The sequence below is a fragment of the Protopterus annectens genome, chromosome 17.part0 (assembly GCF_019279795.1).
Source record: "Protopterus annectens isolate FY-2018-M chromosome 17.part0, PAN1.0, whole genome shotgun sequence".
NCBI lineage: Eukaryota > Metazoa > Chordata > Ceratodontiformes > Protopteridae > Protopterus > Protopterus annectens.
Window position 1 is genome coordinate 363,142,743 of NC_056751.1, and position 23,164 is coordinate 363,165,906.

Genomic DNA, 23,164 nt, shown 5'->3' on the forward strand with positions numbered 1-23,164 from the left:
CATAAGCCCACTTCACAAAATGGTCCATAGTCCGTGAGACTTGGTCTGGGGGGTTGGACCATAGAGCTCTCCTGAGCGAGCTCTTTTTTGGTGGCCAACAACCACCATGGCATTGACCAGGGATTTCTTTGAACAATATTGCCTATCCAATGGAGCGCTGGAAATTTTGTCCGGGTGCTTCGGGATAGGCTTGACCGTGTCTGGTTCCTTCCATGCCCTGGATGAAATTAAATCCACAAGGCGATCCACGAGAGGAGACACCCAGGAGGTAGAAGGTCCTGTGCCAAACACCTCCAGGAACACCAACTCATCCAGGTTAGGCTTTTGGGTACACCACCCTTCTTGCTGATGCAGAATTTCCATGATGTGTCCAAAGGAGACAACTTCGAGGGGTGATTGGGAGGAACCCTCCCCTTTCTCCAAGTCAGTATCTTCCACGGGGGACTCTGGTTGGGAAGTCCAATTACCTCCTCCTGCATGTGTATCTCCAAGGGAGCTCCTCAGGGAGGACTTCTGGAGAGGACTCAGAAACCTCGAGGAGCTCCGGGCCTCCTGAGGCATAGTGGTGACAGACTGTCCCTGAGGGGGGCAGAATGGCAGACTCTGGCCCAGAGAGAGGGAGCCAAAATGGACTCCGAGGATGACAGTGTCAAGGGTCTTGAAGGAGCCAAGCAGGCCCTCTACAACACATCAAAAGCAGACAGCGAATGAATCCTTGAAGCAGGGGTAAGCAGGACCAGATCCACCACCCTCTGCGCTGAGGGGGGGGGGGGAGTCAGAGCAGAGTCTCCAGGTGCCAAGACTCCAATTGGAAGGACAGACTCCGAAAACCTCAAAGCCAACGCCATCCCCTCAGATCCAGCTCCAAGAGTCAGTCGGCTTTGAAAACGTTGGAGCCAAACCACTCGGGGTAATGGTTGGCTTTGAGATATCTGGAACCACCAGTGCCGACCCCTTGACTCCAGGAAACCTCGGACCAGATGACTCTGAAACTGTAAATCGGATTGCAGAAGGAGCAATAGGAAGGAAAATGGACTGCATGCTCCCAGCCCCGGAGGGGGAAGGAGCAGTCAAGACTCCCATCTGAATCTGGGTCTGAATAAACTTCTGCATCATCCTGTCCACCTCAGCTTCAGAAAGGCTGCGACTGGACTGGATGGAAGAACTCACTGACCTGGGCCTGCAGTGGTGCCGAGGGGAGGCGGGGTGGGACCAAGACCAGGAAATCTCCGGCTCTGGAGAAAAGTAGAGACACTGGAGTCTACGGCAGCCCTGGGTCAGATCCGGCTGAAACTTGGACAGGGGCTCTACCATAGAAAAGCAGTCAGGGGACCACTTCCTGGGCCTGTCCCATTCCTTAGGACGTGACTTTTCCCTGTCCCTGGACTTCTTGGTGGGAGGTTGAGTCCCAGAAGCTGAGGCAGAGGAAGAAGCCTCCGAAGAGAGGAGGCCCTTTAGAATGAACATATTCCTCCTGTTGATCAAGGCACGGGGACTGAAACCCACACAGATCAAGCAGGAGGACTCTAGGTGCTCTACACCCTTACAATGCACACAGTGTGGCCATCAGAAGGTATGACCACACTCCACACATTTCATAAAGCCTGGCTTAGGAGGTTCGGCCATGGCTAGAGGAATGCTATACTCCAGCACACACAAAGAAAAAAAATGAGGTGGGAAAGAGAAGAAAGAAAGCGAAAGTGTTTTTTTTTTTTTTTTTTTTTAAAGGAAACTGACACAAAGTGCACACTGCTAGGGTAGGGAAAAGTGATAGGAAAGATGCAACACAAGAAAGGAAGAAGGAAGATAGAAAATTGTTATTAAAAAGTCTAAACTTACTTTAAAGGGAGCTTGGAGCTGTAACCACGCTGCTCTCACAAGCAGCAAACAAGATCTAGGGGCAGGAGGGAGACAGGAGCATTATGGGTAGGGGAGGAGCCTAGATCCAATGCTGGAGTATGATGCTGAGTCGGATCCGAGACAGATCCTGGTCCCACAATTTGAAAACCAAATGAAAACCACAACTTCAGATCTTAAGATAACATGTTAAGAATATCCACTAGTGTCTAGTGGTGGCACAGAGGACTAATATCCTGCTAAGAAGCTGGGCATGTGTTGAGGGTAAAGGATTTAAAACTCTCTTCCCTTTTATGTTAACTTTTTTCTGCCAAGACTTGCTTGGTTGATATGTAATAGTATCCCTGGTATCTAGTGGTAGTGCACAGAGCTATAGGTCTGGTAAAGAACTGTTTGCCAATGCTGATTGTATGGGACTGAGTATTTTTAAGCGACTTTAGTGCACCTATATAAAAAAAGAGTATCCCTGGTGGCCAGTGCTCCCTCCACCCCAATCTCGCAGGATTCCCTCATTTAGCACCATGATCTTGCTGCTAAACACCCCAGCACTTACCTCTAACATAATCTCATCCATTGAAAGCAATGGATGGAATATGAGCCTTTGGCTTTGTTCATTAATGGGGATGACCATATGAACTTAAACAGCTCAGTTGCTGCTGCTGTTCTTCTTTCGACTTTTCCTGGTTAGGGGTCTCCACAGTGGAACTCCGGGCCACTAATGATTGGCAGTAGATTTTTATGGTGCCGAGGTGCCAGCCTGACACCCAACCTTCAATGAAGGCACGCCTATTCACGCATGTCTTTCGAATGCCATTCGACCGTGGGGAGGACATGCAGACTCAACACAGAAGGCGCTCCACCCGAGAATCGAATGGGAGAACCTCTTGCTGTGAGGCAACAATGCTACCGCGGCTTTTAACTTACACAGCTCAGTGATTCCCTGAAATAAGTGCCTTAACACGGACATTTCTGGGGGGGGGGGGGCACATAGCTAATTAGCACATGCTGTTCCCTTGGAATGCATTAGTATTTATGACCGGCCACAGAAACAGCCCACTGGAGTGCCGCAGCTTTCTGAATGGGGCCCATTGTCTTATCATTTTGCAAGTGAGTCTGCTGTCAGAAATATAAGCATACTAGCATGTCATTCCATCAGAAATAAAATTCTTACATATTTCTTCAATAAATTGATTTTTAAGTAATTGAATTTATGCTTCAGGATCTTCTACCCCTAAATTTTGACTGGTGACATCAAAGCATTATATGATGTCATCAACTAAGTACATTGTGCAGATAATGCATCATGATGCACTTTTCTGAAAGTTTCAGTAGAAATTTTCAAATAGGTCACATTGCCACTCTCATTGGTTTAGCTTTGTGTTGCTGCAAAGTATACCACAATGACTAATGCTGCTATTGCTCGTTACAATGATTAATGCCGTCACAGTTCCTGTTACAATGACTAATACTGTCACTGCTCATGTTGCAATGACTACACAATGACTAATACTGTCACTGCTCATGTTGCAATGACTAATACAGTCACTGCTCATGTTACAATGGCAAATGTCACTACACTGCTCATGTTACAATGTTTAATGCTGTTGCTGCTCTTGTTACAATGACTAATACTGTAACTGTTCCTGTTACAGTGACTAATACTGGCTCTGGTCATGTTACAATGACTAATACTGGCTCTGGTCATGTTACAATGAATAACACTGGCTCTGGTCATGTTACTATGACTAATACTGTTACAGTTCCTGTTACAATGACTATACTGCCACTGTTCCTGTTACAATGACTAATGCTGCTATTGCACATGTTACAATGACTAATAATGTAAATGTTCCTATTACAATGACTAATACTGTAACTGTTCCTGTTACAATGACTAATACTGGCTCTGGTCATGTTACAATGACTAATACTGTTACTGTTCCTGCTGCAATGACTAATACTGTAACTGTTCCTGTTACAATGACTAATACCTTCCCTCTTTCTGTTACAATGACTAATGCTGCTATTGCTCATGTTACAATGACTAATACTGTTGCTGCACCTGTTACAATAACTAATACTGTCACTGTTCATGTTACAATGTTTAGTACTGTCACTGCATATGTTACAATGACTAATACTGCCACGGTTCCTGTTACAATGACTAATACTGCCACGGCTCCTGTTACAATGACTAATACTGCCACGGCTCCTGTTACAATGACTAATACCTGCCACGGCTCCTGTTACAATGACTAATACTGCCACGGCTCCTGTTACAATGACTAATACTGCCACGGCTCCTGTTACAATGACTAATACTGCCACTGTTCCTGTTACAATGACTAATACTGACTCTGGTCATGTTACAATGACTAATACTGTCCCTCTTTCTGTTACAATGACTAATGTTGCTATTGTTCATGTTACAGGGACTAATACGGTCACTGCTCCTGAAAGAATAAGCTTGTTTTCTGAGGTGCATTTTTAGCAGTGGCAGACAACATCTGTTAACTTTGAAGATAAATGTGCGGAGTAATACTGTTGCTCATGTTACAGGAAAATCTTTATTAGCATTTTGTTATTACAATTGTGTTCTCTGTAACTGGTAATGCTGATTAATCAGAGGATTTCATTAGTATGAATAAGAGCAGTATTGTGAGCTGAGAGAAGTACAGTTATGAGGAGACAGTATTCTACTCTGGGGAGAAGCACATTAATAGTCATAGCCTGTCTTGTTTCAATAGTGAGTAAACTATGCAATGTGTATGATAGTTAACAAAGTATTAACATATCTGAAACTATCACTTTAGTGTGGTTAACAAATGGAATGAATACATTAATAAATTTGTACAAATATACTAAAAATCAGACTGGAATCACATTAGTGACCAGAAATAACACAAGTCACAAGTATAATTCTCCGAATTCATCTTAAAGTAAATTTACATCATTTTTCATAAACCCTGTGCTTCAGTGTCCCTTCTGAGACTTTTTCTGCACTGCAGAAAGTACAGTTGTGTACAGTTACCATAAATGTAGATGTTCAAGTGTATTCACTGTTGCAGTCACCACACTTGGGTAATCTGCCTGCAGGTAGCCCTTAGTCGGCCCGAATACCAGAGTCTTGAGATTTCTGCATCGGACGCTGTCACCTCTTCCATGACGTCAGGTTGTTAGGGGTGTAAAACATGCAGCAGACGCCATTACATCAGGTTTTTTTAGCCCCAGATGTCAGGAGCCCCCAAAATAGGAAGCAGCTAGATGGTGTGGAACACCTCCAGTAAAAAGTAAATACCATAGCCATAAGACATGGCCAAAAAGAGGATAGGTAGAAAGTCTAGAAAAGCCAGGGGGCTGGAGGGAGGATAACCAGGACTGCAACAGTGAATACACTCTAACATCTACATTTATGTTAAGTGTACACAACTGTACTATGTTCTTTGTGTTTCACTGTTGCAGTCATCACACTTGGGTTGATTCCCAAAGCGGAGTACGAGAGGAAGCAGTCAAGAAGTATTAGGGCTCACTAGCAGGCCTTGTAAAACTGCTGTGGCAAATCCAGCTCTGGATTTAGAAGAGACAGGTAAGTGGTAATGCATGGTGAATGTGTGTACAGAACTCCAGGTTGCAGCTTCCAGGATGTTCCTGGTAGGGAGTCCCCTGAGAAATGCTGTAGAAGTTGAGGTAGCCCTAGTGGAATGAGTTCTTATCCCCTGTGGGGTAGGTTTACCATGGTGTTTGTAGCAGAAATGGATGCAGTGTGCTATCCATTTGGAAATGGTTTGCTTTGAAATGGCCTTGCCCTCTCTGCCCCTGTAGCAAAGCTGACTAGCAGCTGATCAGATTTTCTGAAAGGCTTAGTCCTGTCAAGGTAAAACCTGAGCTGTCTGTACACATCCAAGGAGTGCAGGATCCTCTCCCCTTTATTCTGAGGATTAGGGAAAAAGGTTGGTTAATGGACTGATTGGTTTAAGCCACACTGGATACCACCTTGGGCATAAATGATGGGTTAGTCCTGAGTGAGACCCTGTCAGCATGGAAAATAATGAAGGGTTCCACAGCCATTAGTGCCTGTAGCTCAGACACCCTTCTTGCTGAAGTAATGGATAGACATAAGGCTATTTTCCAAGAGAGGAATTTTAACTCTGCTGTAGCAGCAGGTTCAAAAGGGGGAAGCATAAGCTTCTCTAGTGCCAAGTTAAGGTCCCAGGCAGGAGTGGGATCTCTCCTACGGGGGTCTTAAATTGTTAGGTCCTCTCAGGAACTGTTTTGATCAGAGGGTGAGAAAAGAGAGGAGGCTCAGTATTGTAATGAGCTGAGATGGCCGAGGCATGAATCTTAATTGATGAGAAGGATAGGCCTTTGTGGAGCAGCTCTGCTAGGTAATCTAGGATTTGAGGTAAGGAGGGCACGGCTGCGTCCTTTCCTAGAGACTGGCTCCAAGAACAGTATCTTTTCCACTTTTCTGAATAGGATTTCCTAGTACTAGGCCTTCTGGCCTCAAGTATGATGTCCAGCACTGTCTGCTGAGGGTTGCCGGTGGCATGTTCAGGGAATAAGCCAGGCTGCAAGGTTCAGTGTTTGCAGCTGAGGATGCAAAATCTGTCCCTCCTGCTGGGAGAGCGGGGGGGGGGGGGGGTTGGTGTAGGTGCCAGAATGGCACTGCTATCAGAATGCGTAGGAGTGGATACCAGTGCTGGCGTGGCCAGTCTGGTGCAATAAGGATAGTCCTTGGTCTGTCCTGCTTGATATTGGAGTAGTACTTTTGCGAGGAGGGGCAGCAGGGGAAAGGCATACATTGAGAGGTTTTCCCATGTAAAGGATAGGGCATCCACTCGCCATACTTGGCTGTGAGGATTTCTGGTGCAAATTTTGCTCAATTGATGGTTTTGGGGAGAAACAAAGAGGTCCACCTCTGGTGTCCCCCACCTGCTGATTAGGAGTTTGAATGAGTTGGGTTCCAGTTTCTACTCATGTGGGTCCACTAGATCTCTGCTTAAGTCGTCTGCCAGAGAATTTTGTTTGCCTGGCAGGAATTGAGCTTGCAGGTGCACTTGTTTGCTCAAGGCTGTGTTCCACAGGGCCATGGCTAACCTGCAGAGTGGGTAGGAATGAGTTCCGCCCCTGCTTGTTTATGTACCACATAACTGTGGTGTTGCCCGTCTTTATCAAGAGTTGTCCTGGAAGGATAAGGTATTTGAACGCTGTCAGAGCACTCTGTACAGCTAACATTTCTTTTTGATTGATATGCAGGTGAATTTGTCCTGGGCTCCATTTGCCTTGAATGCATTTGCCTGCCATTTGAGCCCCTCATGCATAGTCTGATGCGTCTGTTGTCAGGGTTTGGGTGGCGAGGGCTTGAGTGAAAGGAGGTCCCTGTTGTGGTAGCAAGCCTCTGCCCACCAAAGGAACTCTACTCTTAGACAAGGAATGATAGGAATCAGTGTTTCCAAGTCCTTAGAATGTTGACACCAGAGACTTTTTAAGTACCATTGAAGTTTCCTCATATGCAGTCTTGCATATGGCATTAGTAGAATGCATGAGGCCAGGAACCCTAGGGCTTGCAGTATTTTTCTTGCAGATAGCTGGGTTTTGGTGGCCATAGGTTTGAAGTAGTTTGTCAAATGAACCTGCTTTTCTGGAGTGAGGAATGCCATCTGGGAAGTTGTGTTCAAGCTTGCTCCCAGGAATACAGTCTTTTGGCTGGGCACCAGATGTGATTTATTTTCGTTGATGGTGTACCCCAGAGAGGTTAGAAGTCTCTTCACAAATGCCAGGTGCTGAAGTAGCAAATCCTGACTGTCCACCTGAATCAGGCAATTGTCCAAGTATGGGTAAATTTGAATATTTCTCTGCCTGCAGTATGCAATGGCTAGAGCCAGGCACTTCGTGAATACCCTGGGCATAGTAGATAAGCCAAAGGAAGTGCAGAGAACTGATAGTGCATAGAGCCTGCCCTGAAAGGTAGATATTTCCTCCAAGATTCCCTTATGGGGATGTGCAGATAAGCTGCTTTTAAGTCTAGGGTGACTAGCCAGGAGTCCTTGGCTAGCATAGGAAGCAGCTGTTGTAGTGTAAGCATTTTGAATTTTGGGACCACCAGGAAGGTGTTGAGAATGGACAGATCCAGGATAGGGCATCATGAACTCTCTTTTCTAGGCACCAGGAACAGTCTGGAATAGAAACCCTGTCCCCTTTGCTCTGTTGGAACAGGTTGAAGAGCCCTTATACTGAGAAGAGAAAGCCTCTGCCCACTGGTTTGGAGGAAGGTCTGGCAACCCACTTGGGGTTGGCAGTGAGTGGAAGTAGAATCTGTATCCCTGGGTTACAATGTTTAGGACCCATCAGTCCTGGGTAATGGCCATCCAGTTTTTTGCATGCAGGGCGAGTTTTCCTCCTAGGGGTGCAAGTACTTGGACATGGCTGGAAAGGATGATAAGACAAGTCATTGTGAACTTTTTCCATAAGGGAGTGTCTTACCACTCCCCGTTTTCGAGGTGGGAGCACTCCATTGCTTAGATGTCTGCATACCCTGAGACTGTAGTCTTGGTGGTCTGTTGCCCCTGGATTTGGACCGAAGGCCTGGGAGGAACTGGAAAGGACCAGTTTTTTGAAGGCCAGTGATAACTGAATCTAGGTGGCTGTACTTGTAATAAAACTTTAACAGTTTGCATAGATTTAGCTTTTTCTTCCATCTTTTTAAGAACTTCTGCTTTTGTGCCAAACAAACGTTTCTGGTATAATGAACTATATATATAAAAGTAATTTTGCTTTGACATGCTCTGGCAAGAGTTGCTCCTTCAGCCAAGCATGCATTCTCAGTACAGACCCAGTGACAGCAGCCCTGCAAGATGCTTCTAAGGCATCAAAACTGCACTGTAAAGTAGGTTTGCCAACTTGGTTTGCAGAATCCATTAACTCTTGTAAATCTTTATTTTCTGCACAATCTGGAAGCAACAATATTTTCTGTTTAATTAGCTCCATAATACGCTGCTGATACTTCAACATGTGAAAATGGCAATTTAAAGCCCTTATGGCAAGAGTTGCAGAGGTATATACCTTTTGACCCCATCTGTCTAAAGCTCTGGAATCCCTATCCAAAGGGGTAGGGTTTTTGGCTGTAGTAGCATTAATACCTTTAGGTCCTTGCGAAATGGTCTCTGGATCTGCAATGGAATTGTTAAAGAGAAATTTGTGTGAGTCAGGTACTCTAAGTACCTATCCGGCTTTCTAGGAGCTGGGATCAGGAGTAAGACTGGATTCCATGAAGACATCATCTACAATATCCAGGACAGGGGGTATAGCTAGAGGCCTGTGCTGAGGCAAGTCTAAAAATTCTCGGAGTCTCTTTTTGGACTGTGGGTAGTCCTGACATTCCCAGAGGAAATACTCTTAAGGTATGCAAAGTTTCACCAAAAGAAAAGTCCTCTGGAGCGGAGGCAGAGGGAATGGAATCCTCTGCATCTGAATCCTCATAAGTAGATAAGGGAATGCCCTGGTAATCAGAAGGATCAGAGTCATCGGACTCATGGTCTGCAGAATCAGAAGGAAAATCAATCCTTTGTCTTTTAGAGGGGGAAGGCTGACTTCCCCTAATTAAAGTTATAAGGTCTTCAGCCATTCTAAGCATTTGTTTCTGTGGCATGGGAGCTGGAGCATGCATTTTGGTCATCGGTTTTCTAGGCATAGTGCGAACCCTGGGCCTGAGACACTTGGTAGTTTTAGTCAGAAATGAAGCAGACTGTTTAATACAAACATCGGAAGGTTGGAATACACCCTCAGAAGCCCTTGCCTGCACAGCGGCTCCGGACCCATCCAAGGTAGAGACATCCACAGGTTCCATAGTTGAAGAAGCATACTGGACTCCAAATGGGTCTCAGCAGAGGTCTGAGAATCTGTAGAAGTGGGCATCAGGGGCTGTGAAAGCACCTCACTGAGATCCGGGGACTGGCGACTAGCTTAACGGAAGCACCGTCGGCAGTTTTGGACCTATGCAGTCTGTCTCTATCTTTATCCTTAAGTTTTTTCGGAAGATCGGTAGTCAGATGGCTTAAAGCCATTTCAGAATATGGAAATGAGAGCAAAAGAATTTAACGACAAAGATAGCCCAACGACGAATAGTTCAGGCATTAAACAATGCACAAAACCGACAGCGAAGAACGTCGTGGTCTGGGCCTAAACAGGTGATGCAGTGAGAATGAAAATCTCTGTGAGGTATTTGCTTTCCACAGGCAAGACAATTGTTAACTTTTTTCTGACATCGGTTAGAGCAAGAAAAAAGGATACCCAACGGGGTACTTAGCTTTAGAAAACTTCAAGTTTGAAACTCGAACAACGGAAATTTCAGGTAGTGGACGACCGGCACTTGCGAACTGCTTCTGCTTTGGGCTCTGGCGCAGCAAGAAAAGCTGATGTAATGGCGTCGGCTGCATGTTTTATATCTCTGATGACCTGACATCATGGAAGAGGCGATAGCATCCGATGCAGAAATCCCAAGACTCTGGTATTTGGGCCGACTGAGGGCTACCTGCAGGCAGATAACCCAAGTGTGATGACTGCAACAGTGAAACACGAAGAACATCTGACATCACCATAAACAGTACTAACTAGTGTAATGGAAATTAGGCAAACTCTTACTGATACATTTTTGTTCTCTACTACTGTAATCTACATTAAAAATGCTAGAACTCAGCCTCACATGTACTGTGTCCTAAAATACTGCATTATGTTTAGCTGTTTCTTGGGGGTGTCAAATGTAACATTCATCTGTGCTCTGCATCTGACTGAAGAACGTGACTCCTCCCTCTTCTCCATGACAGCAATTGACTAATGACCTATCAGCAAGAGATTTTGCCAGAAGAGTGGCAGTAAGTGACAAATGCTAAATCACACATCTAGGACAGAGAAGTTGATAGCTCTGCCTCAATACTAACACTCAGCACAGGCTTGTTACCACTGCAAGGCAGTAACACAGACCTAGACATGCCCACCCAGCAAGAAGCAGGCTTGTGTGCTTTAGCCAGATGTGCCCGACTGTCAGCTGGCATGGGAAAGTGTATAACCTTAATTCAGACTACAGAGTGGGCAAATATCAAAATTATACCATGCAATAAAAATAATATGACAAATGAAGAGCAGTAAAAGAATGGTGCTGTATTAGCATAGTATATATATATATATATATATATATATATATATATATATATACACACACACACACATATATATATATATATATATATATATATATATATATATATAAAAATGCTCCATAAAATGTCCACAAATACAATGCAACTGCTTGTAGAGATTACAGCAATATAAATAATTACAGTGACGCTATTTCAACAAACTAGGTGTGCAGCAATGACACAAACCAACTTTTTCTCATGCTCAAGTTCACAGCACCTAAATGCAAAAACTGTTCACACAATAATACACTGCCTGGCTGTGTATATAAAGACAAAAGGAAGCAAATTGTTTACAACGTCCTACCTTTGATTTTCACTTGGTGCTTGGTACATTTTGGGCAAGGAAGAAGAGTAAATTCCTCTGCTTGGTACATGGAGTAATCTGTACTGGCAATCACAATACGGTCTCCTTCTCTCCAGCTGGTAACATCATCCAGTAGGTCTAAAACTGTCCCATCTGCAACTTCCACATTGAAACCCACCCATGAGGTACCTAACAATAAACAAATAGTGATACATTCTGGGATACACGAAAGATGTTGCATAAATATAAATCCTTAAAATGAAACAAATTTCTACACTTTTTTCTTTCTTTTTCAATAAAGTTATTTTCCTAAGCCCCAAATGAAAGGTTATACTTGGTTTCCATACAAGCTCTCTATTTGTATGAAAACCTGTTACAATCAAAATCACATCAACACCCATTTATGCCTTCCTCCAAACTTAATTTCCAAGGAGTAGGCACAGTCAGTCTCTAGCACTTCTAGTCCATATGAAGTAGATTGTAATGTATACCTTATGCAAGGGCAGTCACTGTACTGCTTCACTAAAGATGACTATTAAAGAAGCTTGAAGAAAAGAAAAACAGTACAGATTAAGCATGGTAAAAAACAAATCCACTTTGTGGCAGCATATAAGCTATCGTTAAGGCTTAGCCAGAAAAAACACAAAACAAAACATAGGCCATTTTTTGCTCTTGTTAAACTGCAACTTTACTGTTTGGCGAGTGTAAAACTAAAAACAAGAAAGTAAACACAAAGAAAAAAAGCAGTTTATGTGAAACAGAGAGAGAGAGAGAGGGACAGCACATCTCTTACAACTTCTTAACAGGCAATCCATCAGCACAAAGTCTAAACAATATGAAGCATGAAAGCTCTAATGTCTAGCATTACTAACCAACTGTAATCCTTAGTAATCTACCAGCAAAGCAAACATTTATAAGGGACACAGCAAAACTACTTCTGCAAAATCAGAAATAGTCCGAAGGAAACAATCTATCCAAACAACTGACTGCTGAGACAAATGCAGACCTTTAATACATATGATGATTACATTAAAATTAACACATAAAGACTTAAATATACATAAAATAACTGATAAGCACTTTCATCTCTATGTATATTAACTGATACTTCATCAGATAAAAGTAAAAGTATTATGCATAATATAATAGGTTGTAAATACTTCCTCCGACAATTACACATACTACAGCAAGTTTGAAACATTAGGTGGAGGAACTATTTTACTTTATATATATATATATATATATATATATATATAAAGTATCCAGTAATAAAAAAAAAAAAAACAATTTAACATATAGCCTATTAATGTCCTTCCAGGGATGGCAAGACAACTGCAGCACCAGGCCTCATAACACCACTGAGCATGTGTTAATTCCGCTAACCCCCAACCTTGTCAAGCATTATTGCTTGCAACATAGGAATACCTCTCTCAGCTTGGAAATATCAAAAAATCTGGACAAAGGCCCATGAAAAATAGGCACAATTGTCCAAAAATCTGGACACTGATTAACATAAAATTTGCATACATGATTATGTAACGTCACCCACTCCAAAGGCTAAACTAAAGCTGCTGACTTGTTTCATAAAAATATGCCAGATTCAGTCAGGAAATAACGGTAACCATTACTGTCAGGGATGTGTTTGTTATGCATTTAATCTTTCTTTAGAAGCTTTTATAAATTTAAAAAATAATAAGACAGCATGGAAATAGCCATTAATATCCATACCCATTCTACAAAGATGAACAACTACATAAATAAAACAATGCTTCATAACAGAAAATGCTCCTTTGTTCAAGTTACCTTTTTCTGACAAACTCCTAAATCAGTAAAGTGAATATTTTAAAAAATATCCCCAATTTAGGGCCTTTGGTACTGATAAATTTTGGCTTTGCCCTTAATTCTGGAGTAAGAAGCTGAGAGCTACTTACTAGCAGCAATGTATTTGTTTGTTTGATTATTTATTTAGTTTGCTTTTGTTTGCTGGGTTTGTCAAACTGGGTTTATCCAAACAATCTTTTCAGCAGAAGCTTGGGGAGAAAAGCTCTAACATATTACGACCTTTTAACAAACATTCAATGATGTATACATGAACAGAAATTATTAATTTTAACCAGGTATGTACCAAGTGGGATGGGTTAATATAATGGGGGTAATCTGGGGTGTATTCAAGTTGCTCAGACATACCTCTCAAGTGTGCCTCATTATGAGGAATGTTCCTCATTTAGTGGTCTTAAAAGTCCATATTCCTCGCAGTGCCACTCTTAAAAGATCTGCCAAATATTCAGTATTAGGAATTTTTTAAATTGATAACTATGGCAAATACTGAATTATATTAATTAATCAAAAGAAGTTTTATAAACAAACAGTAACAGATTTTAATCATCCTGTGAGCTTCCTAGCTGAAGTTGTCAGTAAGCTGCTAGTTTAGTTTATAGATTAGTACTAGGCTAACTGCCCTTATGGGCTATTTTAAGCCTAGCCAATTACCCAATGTGAGAATCAAACTCTGCACGTTGTATCTAGAAGGTAAACACCTTAACCATTATGCCAACAAGGGAAGTGTTCCACATTTTGCCTACTTGCTCCATATTATGAGAGATACAATTCATTTTTGAGATGAAAAAATACTAACAAACAAATGAATCATTCAGGAAGCAGCTGCATTCTTGTGTACACAACATGCTTCAAACAGCAGGTAAATGCTTGCTTTAATCTGCTTTATTCCTTTGTCGCTTTTCTCTATAATCAATACAAATTCCCCACCTCATTAGCCTGCAGGGTGGTTGATTTCTTAAAAGAAAATCACTTTTAAGTTAAGGAAAACAAAAGTTCTACAATACAAATATTCCATAAGTAATATGAGATATCGAGGAAATGAAAAGATCTGTAATTGCAAAAGGGTGCTTTTTACCTTAACTTCATAAACGTCAGTGTTCTAAAATTGATTTGTGCTCATGCTTCATCCTGTAAATTATGTTATTATATAGCTGCTTCTGACAGCGGAACAGTGTAAAAATGTGTAAAAAGCATGCACAAGACCAGCCTTGCAGTAAAAGATGTCACACAAGGCGTTTGCAGCATTTAGTAAGTCTGTCTTATATGAATCTCCCATACCGCAAGGTTTTTAAAGGGGCACTATGTTCTACCCCACTTCTGCATTTTCATAGCATTTATAAATTTCCAAAACTGGAAAACCTATGCCCATACTTCTCAACTCTTCCTAATTATAAGGAAAGTACATTATTGTAAATCATAGAAATGCCATGGTCCTCAATGTTCCAAACAGAAAAGATCTGTCACATTCATTGTTAAGAATATTTTTACGCAAATATCCTGCAAATAATACCGAATCATAGATCAACAGAACTTTAAGTATGGATCTCTAGTTGTTAACCATACTGTGACTTTCTTAGCTTGTTCCTCTCAAGTTGCATCTCCAGAGTTATGGACAAAGCAATAAATAAACAAATAAATAAATATAGTTATTAGGGGAAAATGTTTCAAAATAGGGCTATCTTTTAAATGCTGGCACTATCGATGTTGAACTTTTCAAAATAATGTTAAGCTTTACGAGGCATGGAACAAATATTTGGAAACTTATCAGAGGTGTCCCTTCAAAGTCTGAACAGTTGATATTGGCAATGTTCCACGTTTTTGGAGATGGAATACACCCATACATCACAAAGCCAAAAATAATGGGGGGAGGGGGGACAAAGGTCCTAAATAGGGACAAATTGTAAATATTGCACTTATAAACTTAGAAAGCTGATAGAATAAAAGGTGCTGTGAGAGTATTTATTTTCTATAAGATATGAAGTCTGAAACTCAAATGTCTGTCATTATTTAATGACTTCAAACCTCAATAATTTGCCAGAAAAACACAAATAGTAAGAGGAACTGACTAAAAATGTGGGACAAAAATCTGGGCATTCTGGTCAGTTGAGAAGTATAAATACACCTTGCGGAAGCCTGAACATCAAGACCGGAAGATCGCACCTTTCTGCTGTTGACAGTTTGCTAGCTCAGAGTCACCTTATGTCTCTCTGTGCATTGTCTGTATAGTGGACTTGGCAAAAAAGAGAGCGAGTATTTCACTGCTCCCACATCCTCCCTCCTCTCTGTGTGTGCGACATTGGAGTAGTCATCTAGCTCTCAACTATACAGATTTTTGCAGAATGTTCAGATTTTTGCCTCATATTTTTAGTACGTTTATTATAAAATTAGAAGTTATGTACTCACCATAACGTTCCATCTGAGTAGGTAGTTCATTTGTCTGCAACCTGTGGGTTACGGATCCGAGCCGGCAACTTGTTTCAAGCTAATGGATCCGAGCTCCTAGCCCCTCCTTTCACCCATAATCCCCTGCTAACCCTCCATGACCTCAGATCAAGTTTGCCTCTCCATATATATACAAGAAAGGATACCTAAAAACTAATAGATCCAAGAAGGTCAGGGGGAAGGAGGGGGGGATGGTTGCAGACAAATGAACTACCTACTCAGATGGAACGTTATGGTGAGTACATAACTTCTAAATCTGAAGTAGGAATGTTCATTTGTCAGCAACCTGTGGGACAGAGTCCCCAGCTACCTGCACCCTGGGTGGCCATCATGGAAGGATATTACGAAGCACCGCAGAGCCAAAGGATGCTCTCCCTCTAGAAAGCAGGTCTAGCTTGTAGTGGTTGATAAAGGTATGAGATGAAGCCCAAGTGGTCATCCAAAGGAAGTCTAGACTTGAAAGCCGCAGAAGTAGAAATGGAGCGAGTGGAATGAGCATGAACTCCTTCTGGTGCGGGTCTACCCGAGGCTTGATAAGCTAGCAGGATACATTGGGAAATCCAGCGAGATAAAGATACTTTAGAGATAGCTTTTCCCAAGTTAAATTTGGCAAAGGAAACGAACAGCTGGTCGGATTGTCTATGGCCAGCCGTCCTATGGGTATAAAAACGAAGCTGCCTATGAACATCCAATGAGTGCAGCTTGTATTCACCCTTATTTTGATATTTAGGAAAGAAAACCGGCAAATTTATGGATTGGTTTATGTTGGTTTCTGATGCTATCTTGAGAAGAAAGGAGGGATTGATCCTGAGGTACACTCTATCAGGGTGAAAAATCAGGTATGGAGGCTTTACAGAAAGAGCCTGAAGTTCTGACACTCTTTTCGCTGAAGTAATGGCTACAAGGAATGCTGTTTTCCATGACAAGAATTTGAGATCCACTGAAGCAGCGGGTTCAAAGGGTGGAGCAGTCGAGGCTTGAAGAACTAAAGTAAGATCCCATGGGGGTATGGCTTCTTTTACAGGAGTTCTAAGTAAAAAGGTACCCTTGAGAAAGGTTTTACACAATTTGGCTGACATCAAGGGTCCTGTATCATGTCCCACATGATAATGAGAAAAGGCTGCCAATTGCACTTTGACAGTTGAACAACTAGCACCTTCTTGAAAGAGTTCAGTTAGGAAGTCTAAAATGGATGGAAGAGGAGCCGTAAAGGGATCTAGATCGTGGCGCTCCGCCCAGATGAAAAAACGTTTCCATTTGCTGTGATATACCTTCCTGGTGGAGGGCTTATGTGCTGCCACGAAGATGGCTTTGACTGGTGAAGAGATACCGGGAGTGGAACTGGAGCAACCAAGCTGCCAGTTTCAGATTGTCCAGGTTTGGAGTTGGCAAGTCCAATGGATGGGAGATGAGATCCGGAATGGGATCTAGAATCCAAGGGTGATTCACAAGGTGAGACCACAGGTAAGGGAACCAAATTTGTCGAGGCCAGAATGGGGCAATGAGAATCATCTTGCTCCCCAACCGCGAGGCTTTCTGTAAGAGTTGTATCATCATTGGAAGAGGAGGATAAGCATAGAGTAGACCGGGTGGCCAAGCATGCACCAGAGCGTCTCTTGGAGATTCCCCTGGTGGGGGGATTAGAGCGAAGAAATTGTCGCATTTGGTGTTTGATGGAGATGCAAAAAGATCACATCAGGGTTGCCCCCATGTTGCGAATATCTGCTTCGCTACTAGAGGATTGAGAAACCACTCGTAGGGGGTAAGAAGGGTGCGGCTGAGCATGTCCGCTAGGATGTTGGTCCTCCCCGGAATGAGCGTTGCAATCAGAAAGCGGTTGGTGGAGATCGCCCATTCCCCACACTCTCATGGCTTTGCGGCAAAGAGGATAAGATCTGGTTCCCCCCTGTTTGTTGATATACAAGACCACTGACATGTTGTCCGAGTGAATTGCAATCGTTCCTGCGGGGAGGAAGCTCTGAAGTGCTTGCAACGCCAACAGCACCGCTCTCATCTCCAGAACGTTGATATGCAGGGAGGTCTCTGTATCGTTCCACGTGCCTTGGACTGTCCTGCCTGAGTAATGCCCCCCCCCACCCGAGGCGGGAAGTGTCCGTGGTCACCGTGGCGATAGGGGGAGAGGTGCAGAAGGGACGACCCGTATGGAAGTTTGATGCTTGGAGCCACCATAGTAGTGCCCTTCTGCAAGCCTTGCTGATAGCAATGGGATGGTGGAGAGGAAGGGATAGGAAGGACCATTGCACTAACAGAGTCCACTGCAGGACTCGCATGTTCAAACGTGCGCATGGAAGGAGTGTAATCGCTGCTGCCATGGAGCCTAGTGCCCTCAGGATCAATTCCGCTGGTGAAGCCTCTGAATGAAGGATAGCCCGCAAATGAAGTTGAAGATTTCTGATTCTCTCGGCAGTTAGGAAGGCTCGCAAATCTCTGGTGTTTATTCTGGCATCTATAAATTCTATGATCCATGTTGGAGCCAGTAGGGATTTGCCGACATTGATAGTAATGCCTAGTTGTGGGGCTAGATGGAGAAAGAAGTCTCTGGCTGAGCAAAGTAGATGCCTTGTTGGTGCGGTCAGGAGCCAGTCGTCCAGGTACGGGAAGACCTGAATTCCCTGGAGTCTCAGGTGGGCCGCAATCACTGCTAACACTTTGGTGAACACCCAGGGGGCTGTGGTGAGGCCAAAGGGAAGGACCCTGAACTGGTAGTGACTGGCTCCCAGCTGGAAGAGAAGGAACCTCCTGTAACGTTTGTCCATTAAGATGTGGTACTACGCATCCTTGAGGTCTATAGAGCACATCCAATCGCTCTCCCTCCGAAGGGGGAGGATAGATTGAAGAGTGACCATTCGGAATTTTTCCTTGGTTACTGACAGGTTCAAGCGGGAAAGGTCAAGGATGGGTCTCAGATCCCCCATCATTTTTGGCACCAGAAAGAACCTGGAGTAGAACCCTAATCCGAGCTGGTCTTGGGGGACGGGCTGGATGGCTCTTTCTTAGCAGCTGCTGTATTTCTGCGGCTGCGGCCTCCCTGTGATCGGGTGGTACATCGGGGAGGTTCCTGGATTGGGGGACATGGAGAATTGGTATTTTGTACCCTCTGGATATGATGCGAAGCACCCAGCGGTCTGTTGTGATGGACTCCCGTGCCGCTAGATGCTTCTATAAATGCCCCCGACTGCCTCCAGAGTGAAGCAGCCGGGCAACCCCTCAGGGCTGCTGCGCGGGCCGTTCAGAGAAAGGTTCTCTGGACCTGAAATTTCTCGGAGCCCCTCTGCCCCTAGGGCGACGTCCTCCCTGTCCACCTCTGCCACGGTAGGACTGGTTGTCTGGAGCTGGTTGGGAATGTTGTGATTTTCGGAACCACATCTTCTTCTGACCCTTTTGGTTCTTTGAAAAGGACCGCTGGGGAGCAGAAAAGCGGACTCCGACAGCAGACAACATCTTCCCATCCTTCTCGCTCTGGACAAGCATCTTGCGAACTGTTTTGCCAAAAAGGGCAGAACCATCAAAGGGGGCGTTTGCGAAGGACGCCTTAAAGGGCTCCGTAAAGTCGCAATGACGGAGCCAGGCCTGACGTCTCATGACTAGGCCTGCTCCGCTGGCCCTTGCGGCTCCCTCTGTGGCATGGGACAACAGCCGCATAGAGGTGTTTGAAATAGATGTCAGAGTGGCCATTCGGGTGGAGTACAATTGTTTATCCTCCTCCGACATGGACTCAGGGGGGGATGCAGCGTATTCTTTGATAAGATCCCGCTGCATCCTGATGACATGTGCCATATAGTTCAGAGACCTTACTGAGAAGGTCGCTGAACTAAAGACTCACTTCCCTAAGCGATCCATCAAACGGGACTCTCTGCTCAGTGGATGGACTGAGGGACTCTCGAGCCAATTCCCTCTTTGTTGCTGCCGCCGTCAACATGGCATCTACAGGGGGGCCCTTACTACAATGTGACCGGTCTGAGGGGGGGCTAAGAATCCTATCCGGTCGCTTGAGTATTGGCTCCACGGTGTCCGGATCCTTCCATGCCCTGGTGGTAATAAAGTCCACCAGGGGAACGGCTGGAGGGGACACCCAGGAGGTAGACGGGCCTGCCTCGAATGCCTCCAGAAACACGGACTCGTCAGAGTAAGACTTGGGGGCAGACCACTCACCTCTGATTCTCAGCATCTCCATGATGTCTCCAAAGGAGACATCCTCAGGCGGTGATCTTGGGGAGCCTTCCCCTTCCTCCAAGTCCATGTCCTCGGTTAAGGACTCAGGGGAGTCCACGTGCCTCCTTTTGCAATTATGCTTGCAGGGAGCTTCCTCGGGGGGACTGTCCGAGGAGGCCTCACCACCAACATCTTGTTCCAATGGAACTATCTGTGACATTGAAGCAGGCTGTCCCTTTGGCCAGGTGATGGAAGCCTGGCCCAGCAGAGAGGGAGTGCAGGGAGGAGTCGATGCAAGGACCGGGGGTCCGTAGCCCTCTCCACAACATCGAATGCCGAGGGAGAGTCACTCTCCAATGGATCCGAAAGTCGGCTCCCACTCGGATCCGATGAAGGGATCGGAGCCGGCGCCGAGACAGTCGGATCCGAAGGACCAGTGTGCTCCGACCTGGATGGAGCCGAAGGCACACTGAATCCCCCGGATCTGAAGCTCGGACCACGGCTCCGAGAGATTGGATCCGACAGACTCGAGGGTAGGGTCGGATCCGAAGTACCAAGTACTGTCGGCGCCGACCCACCCCCGGCTCCAAGGCTGCTCGGCTCCGAGCGCTCCGAACCTGGGTAGCGGGTCGGAGAAGGAGCAATTGGGTGGAAAAAAAGGTGTCGAGCTCCCCTCCTGAGGGGGGGGGGGGCAAGAGCACTCCCATCTGCAGCTGGGCCTGGATGAACCTTCGCATCATCCGGTCCAAGTCTGCATCAGATAAACTGAATGTGGATCTCGAAGAGGCCATCGAGGCAGGCCTGGAATGCCGCCTCGATGACCTCGACGGAGATCGGGTCTCCTCCTCCTCGGGCCCTGGGGAGAAAGAAGGGGATCGGAGCCGAGGAGGAGAAGACCTAGAAGCAATGGAGGGAGAAGCCCGCTTAGCTGGCAGGGCCGAAACGGAGGTCTCGGCCCGCCGCTTGTGGTGCTTCTCCCTCCTGGCCTCCCTGTCCTCCGACACTTTAGCGGGAGTTTGAGTCCCAGTCGGAGGCAGGGGGGCAGGAGTGGCGACCATCACAGGCTGTGATGGAGCCACAGGAGTAGCCAAGGTAGCGGAGGCCAAAGATGAATCCGGGGGTAGAAGTCCCGCCAGGACCAACTTCGACCTCAGTTCTTTCAGTGCCCTGGGGTTGAACGCTGCACAAATAGTACAGCCCGAGGTGAGGTGTTCAACCCCAAGGCACCGAACGCACCAAGTGTGGCCATCAGCTGGGGAGAGCTTATGGCCACACTCGGTACATTTAGAAAATATGGCTTTTGGGGCCTCAGCCATTCCCTTTTTTTTTTTTTTTTTTTTTTTTTTTAACTAAAAGGAATAAAACTACACACACACACAGGCCCCAAAAAACACTCAACACACACTCACACACTAGCGACCAGCGAAGGGAGGGTATTAATTAAAAATATAGGGAACCTAACTCATACACACTTTAAAGTATTAATGTAAAATAAAAATTTTTTTCACTTATCTGCGGAGCTCTGAAGAGGATCCAGCCATCACAAGCGCGGCAAACCAGATTTGAAGTCATGGAGGGTTAGCAGGGGATTATGGGTGAAGGGAGGGGCTAGGAGCTCAGATCCATTAGCTTGAAACAAGTTGCCGGCTCGGATCCGATATCGGATCCGTAACCCACAGGTTGCTGACAAATGAACATTCCTACTTCAGATTTTGAGTTTTTCTGGCAAATCACTGAGAACTGAAGTCACTGAATAATGGCATGCATAGGAGTTTTAAGCTTTGGATCCTTCAGAAAATGCATGCTAACACAAAGCCTGTTATTCTAGCAATAAGTTTATAAGAACAATATTTAAAATCTGTCCTATTTTTGGACCTTTGTAGCCCCATTATTTCAGGCTTTGTCCAGATTTCTTGCACTAAGAGGTTGAGAGGTATGGTGGGCATGCTTAGAGATCAGGGGAACGTGGGGGGTTGTGACAACAGCTCGGGCAAGTGTGTGTGTGTGTGTGTGTGTGGTGTGTGTGGTGTGTGTGGTGTGTGTGGTGTGTGTGGTGTGTGTGTGTGTCTTGCAAACTCAGGAGTGCCAGATACTGATACCTCCAAAATATTTAAACCTTTTAATTTAGATTAGCCATGTGTTGAGTCCACTAAACAATACACAAATAACTGCAACCCCTAAAATGTTTGAAGGGAGCATTCTAGTAATTAGTTATTATTATTCCAGCTGGCAGAAAGTACAAGAATACATTTAACAACTTGTAACATTTACAAGGAAGACATTGTTGTTACCCATTTTAAAAGAAGATCTTAAGCAATTATCTCTGTACACACTATGGGTAGGAAACCCTTAAATGGCCGAGTCAAACTACTCAAATGAGCAACTCTTAGAAAACTGTACCTTTCTTAAAAAGGTTTGTATTATGCTTATTGGTACATAGTCCATCATATTAGACAGCGAAAGTTCTCCAATGTACAGGTAAAGCCCAATAAGAAATATTATTATTCCCCATTTCTTGACAACATATTAAGTTCCTCCTTTAGTAGAGAGTGAGGATAAAAAAGCAAACAGCCACTATATTTTACACTTGCTAAAAGCAAGCTTGCTGTTTAGTGAACATAGCATAATAAACCACTAAATAAGCCAAATAAATAAAGGTGCAGCTGAAAATAATCTGATGCCAACATCCGATAAAGCTTAGTCAGGGATAAATAAAACTGCAAGTCCTTATTGTAGTTACATTTGCTAATCAAGCGTTGTTGCTATTATTAGTCCAGTTTGTTGTGAAATCTTAATGGTCCCTACAGTTTCTTCTATGTAGGCCACAGAAGAATTAGTACACTGTTTGTGCCCCACAGTTCCACCCATGGGGACATATGGTTATATACTTTCTTGGCCTAAATGTTCTGCATTTTGACCTCATGTCACATAAGGTTCATAGGTTCATACTAGGCTATCTGACCTAGGGCATTTATAAGCCTAGCCAGAGTGTGTTTGGCTTTCGCCACCCATTTTAAATTAATTTTGCTATGCCCTTTTTCGAGGTTAGTATACTGTGCGCCTCTGTCTAACAGTGACACAGAAGTGATACCCGGGGTAAACATATGATCTCCCATCCACTCATCAAGATTCCTCTTGAAAAGAGTCAATGAGGGACTCTGCCTAACCTGAACTGGGATTTTATTCCAGAGTGAAGGGAGCCTCTAGGTTATAAATCTGTCCCTCCAGCATGTCCTATTTATTTCAGTGCTGAGGTTCAAGTCTCTCGAGCGCGTAGCTCGATGGGATTTGGATTTTCTGAGGTGCAGCATGTCCATTTATTCCGGGTTGGACATGGCTTTATATGTCAGGCACA

The 23,164-nt window shown here is 44.4% G+C and overlaps 1 protein-coding gene across 1 annotated transcript in view; it reads right to left on the reverse strand.

Annotated features, from left to right (window-relative positions):
- CEMIP2 (cell migration inducing hyaluronidase 2) overlaps positions 1-23,164 on the reverse strand; it is a 939,901-nt gene that overhangs the window by 834,266 nt on the left and 82,471 nt on the right. The window contains exon 2 of the mRNA XM_044059182.1: positions 11,356-11,544. Within this exon, the coding sequence (XP_043915117.1) occupies positions 11,356-11,544 (189 nt within the window). The remainder of the gene's footprint in view (positions 1-11,355; positions 11,545-23,164) is intronic.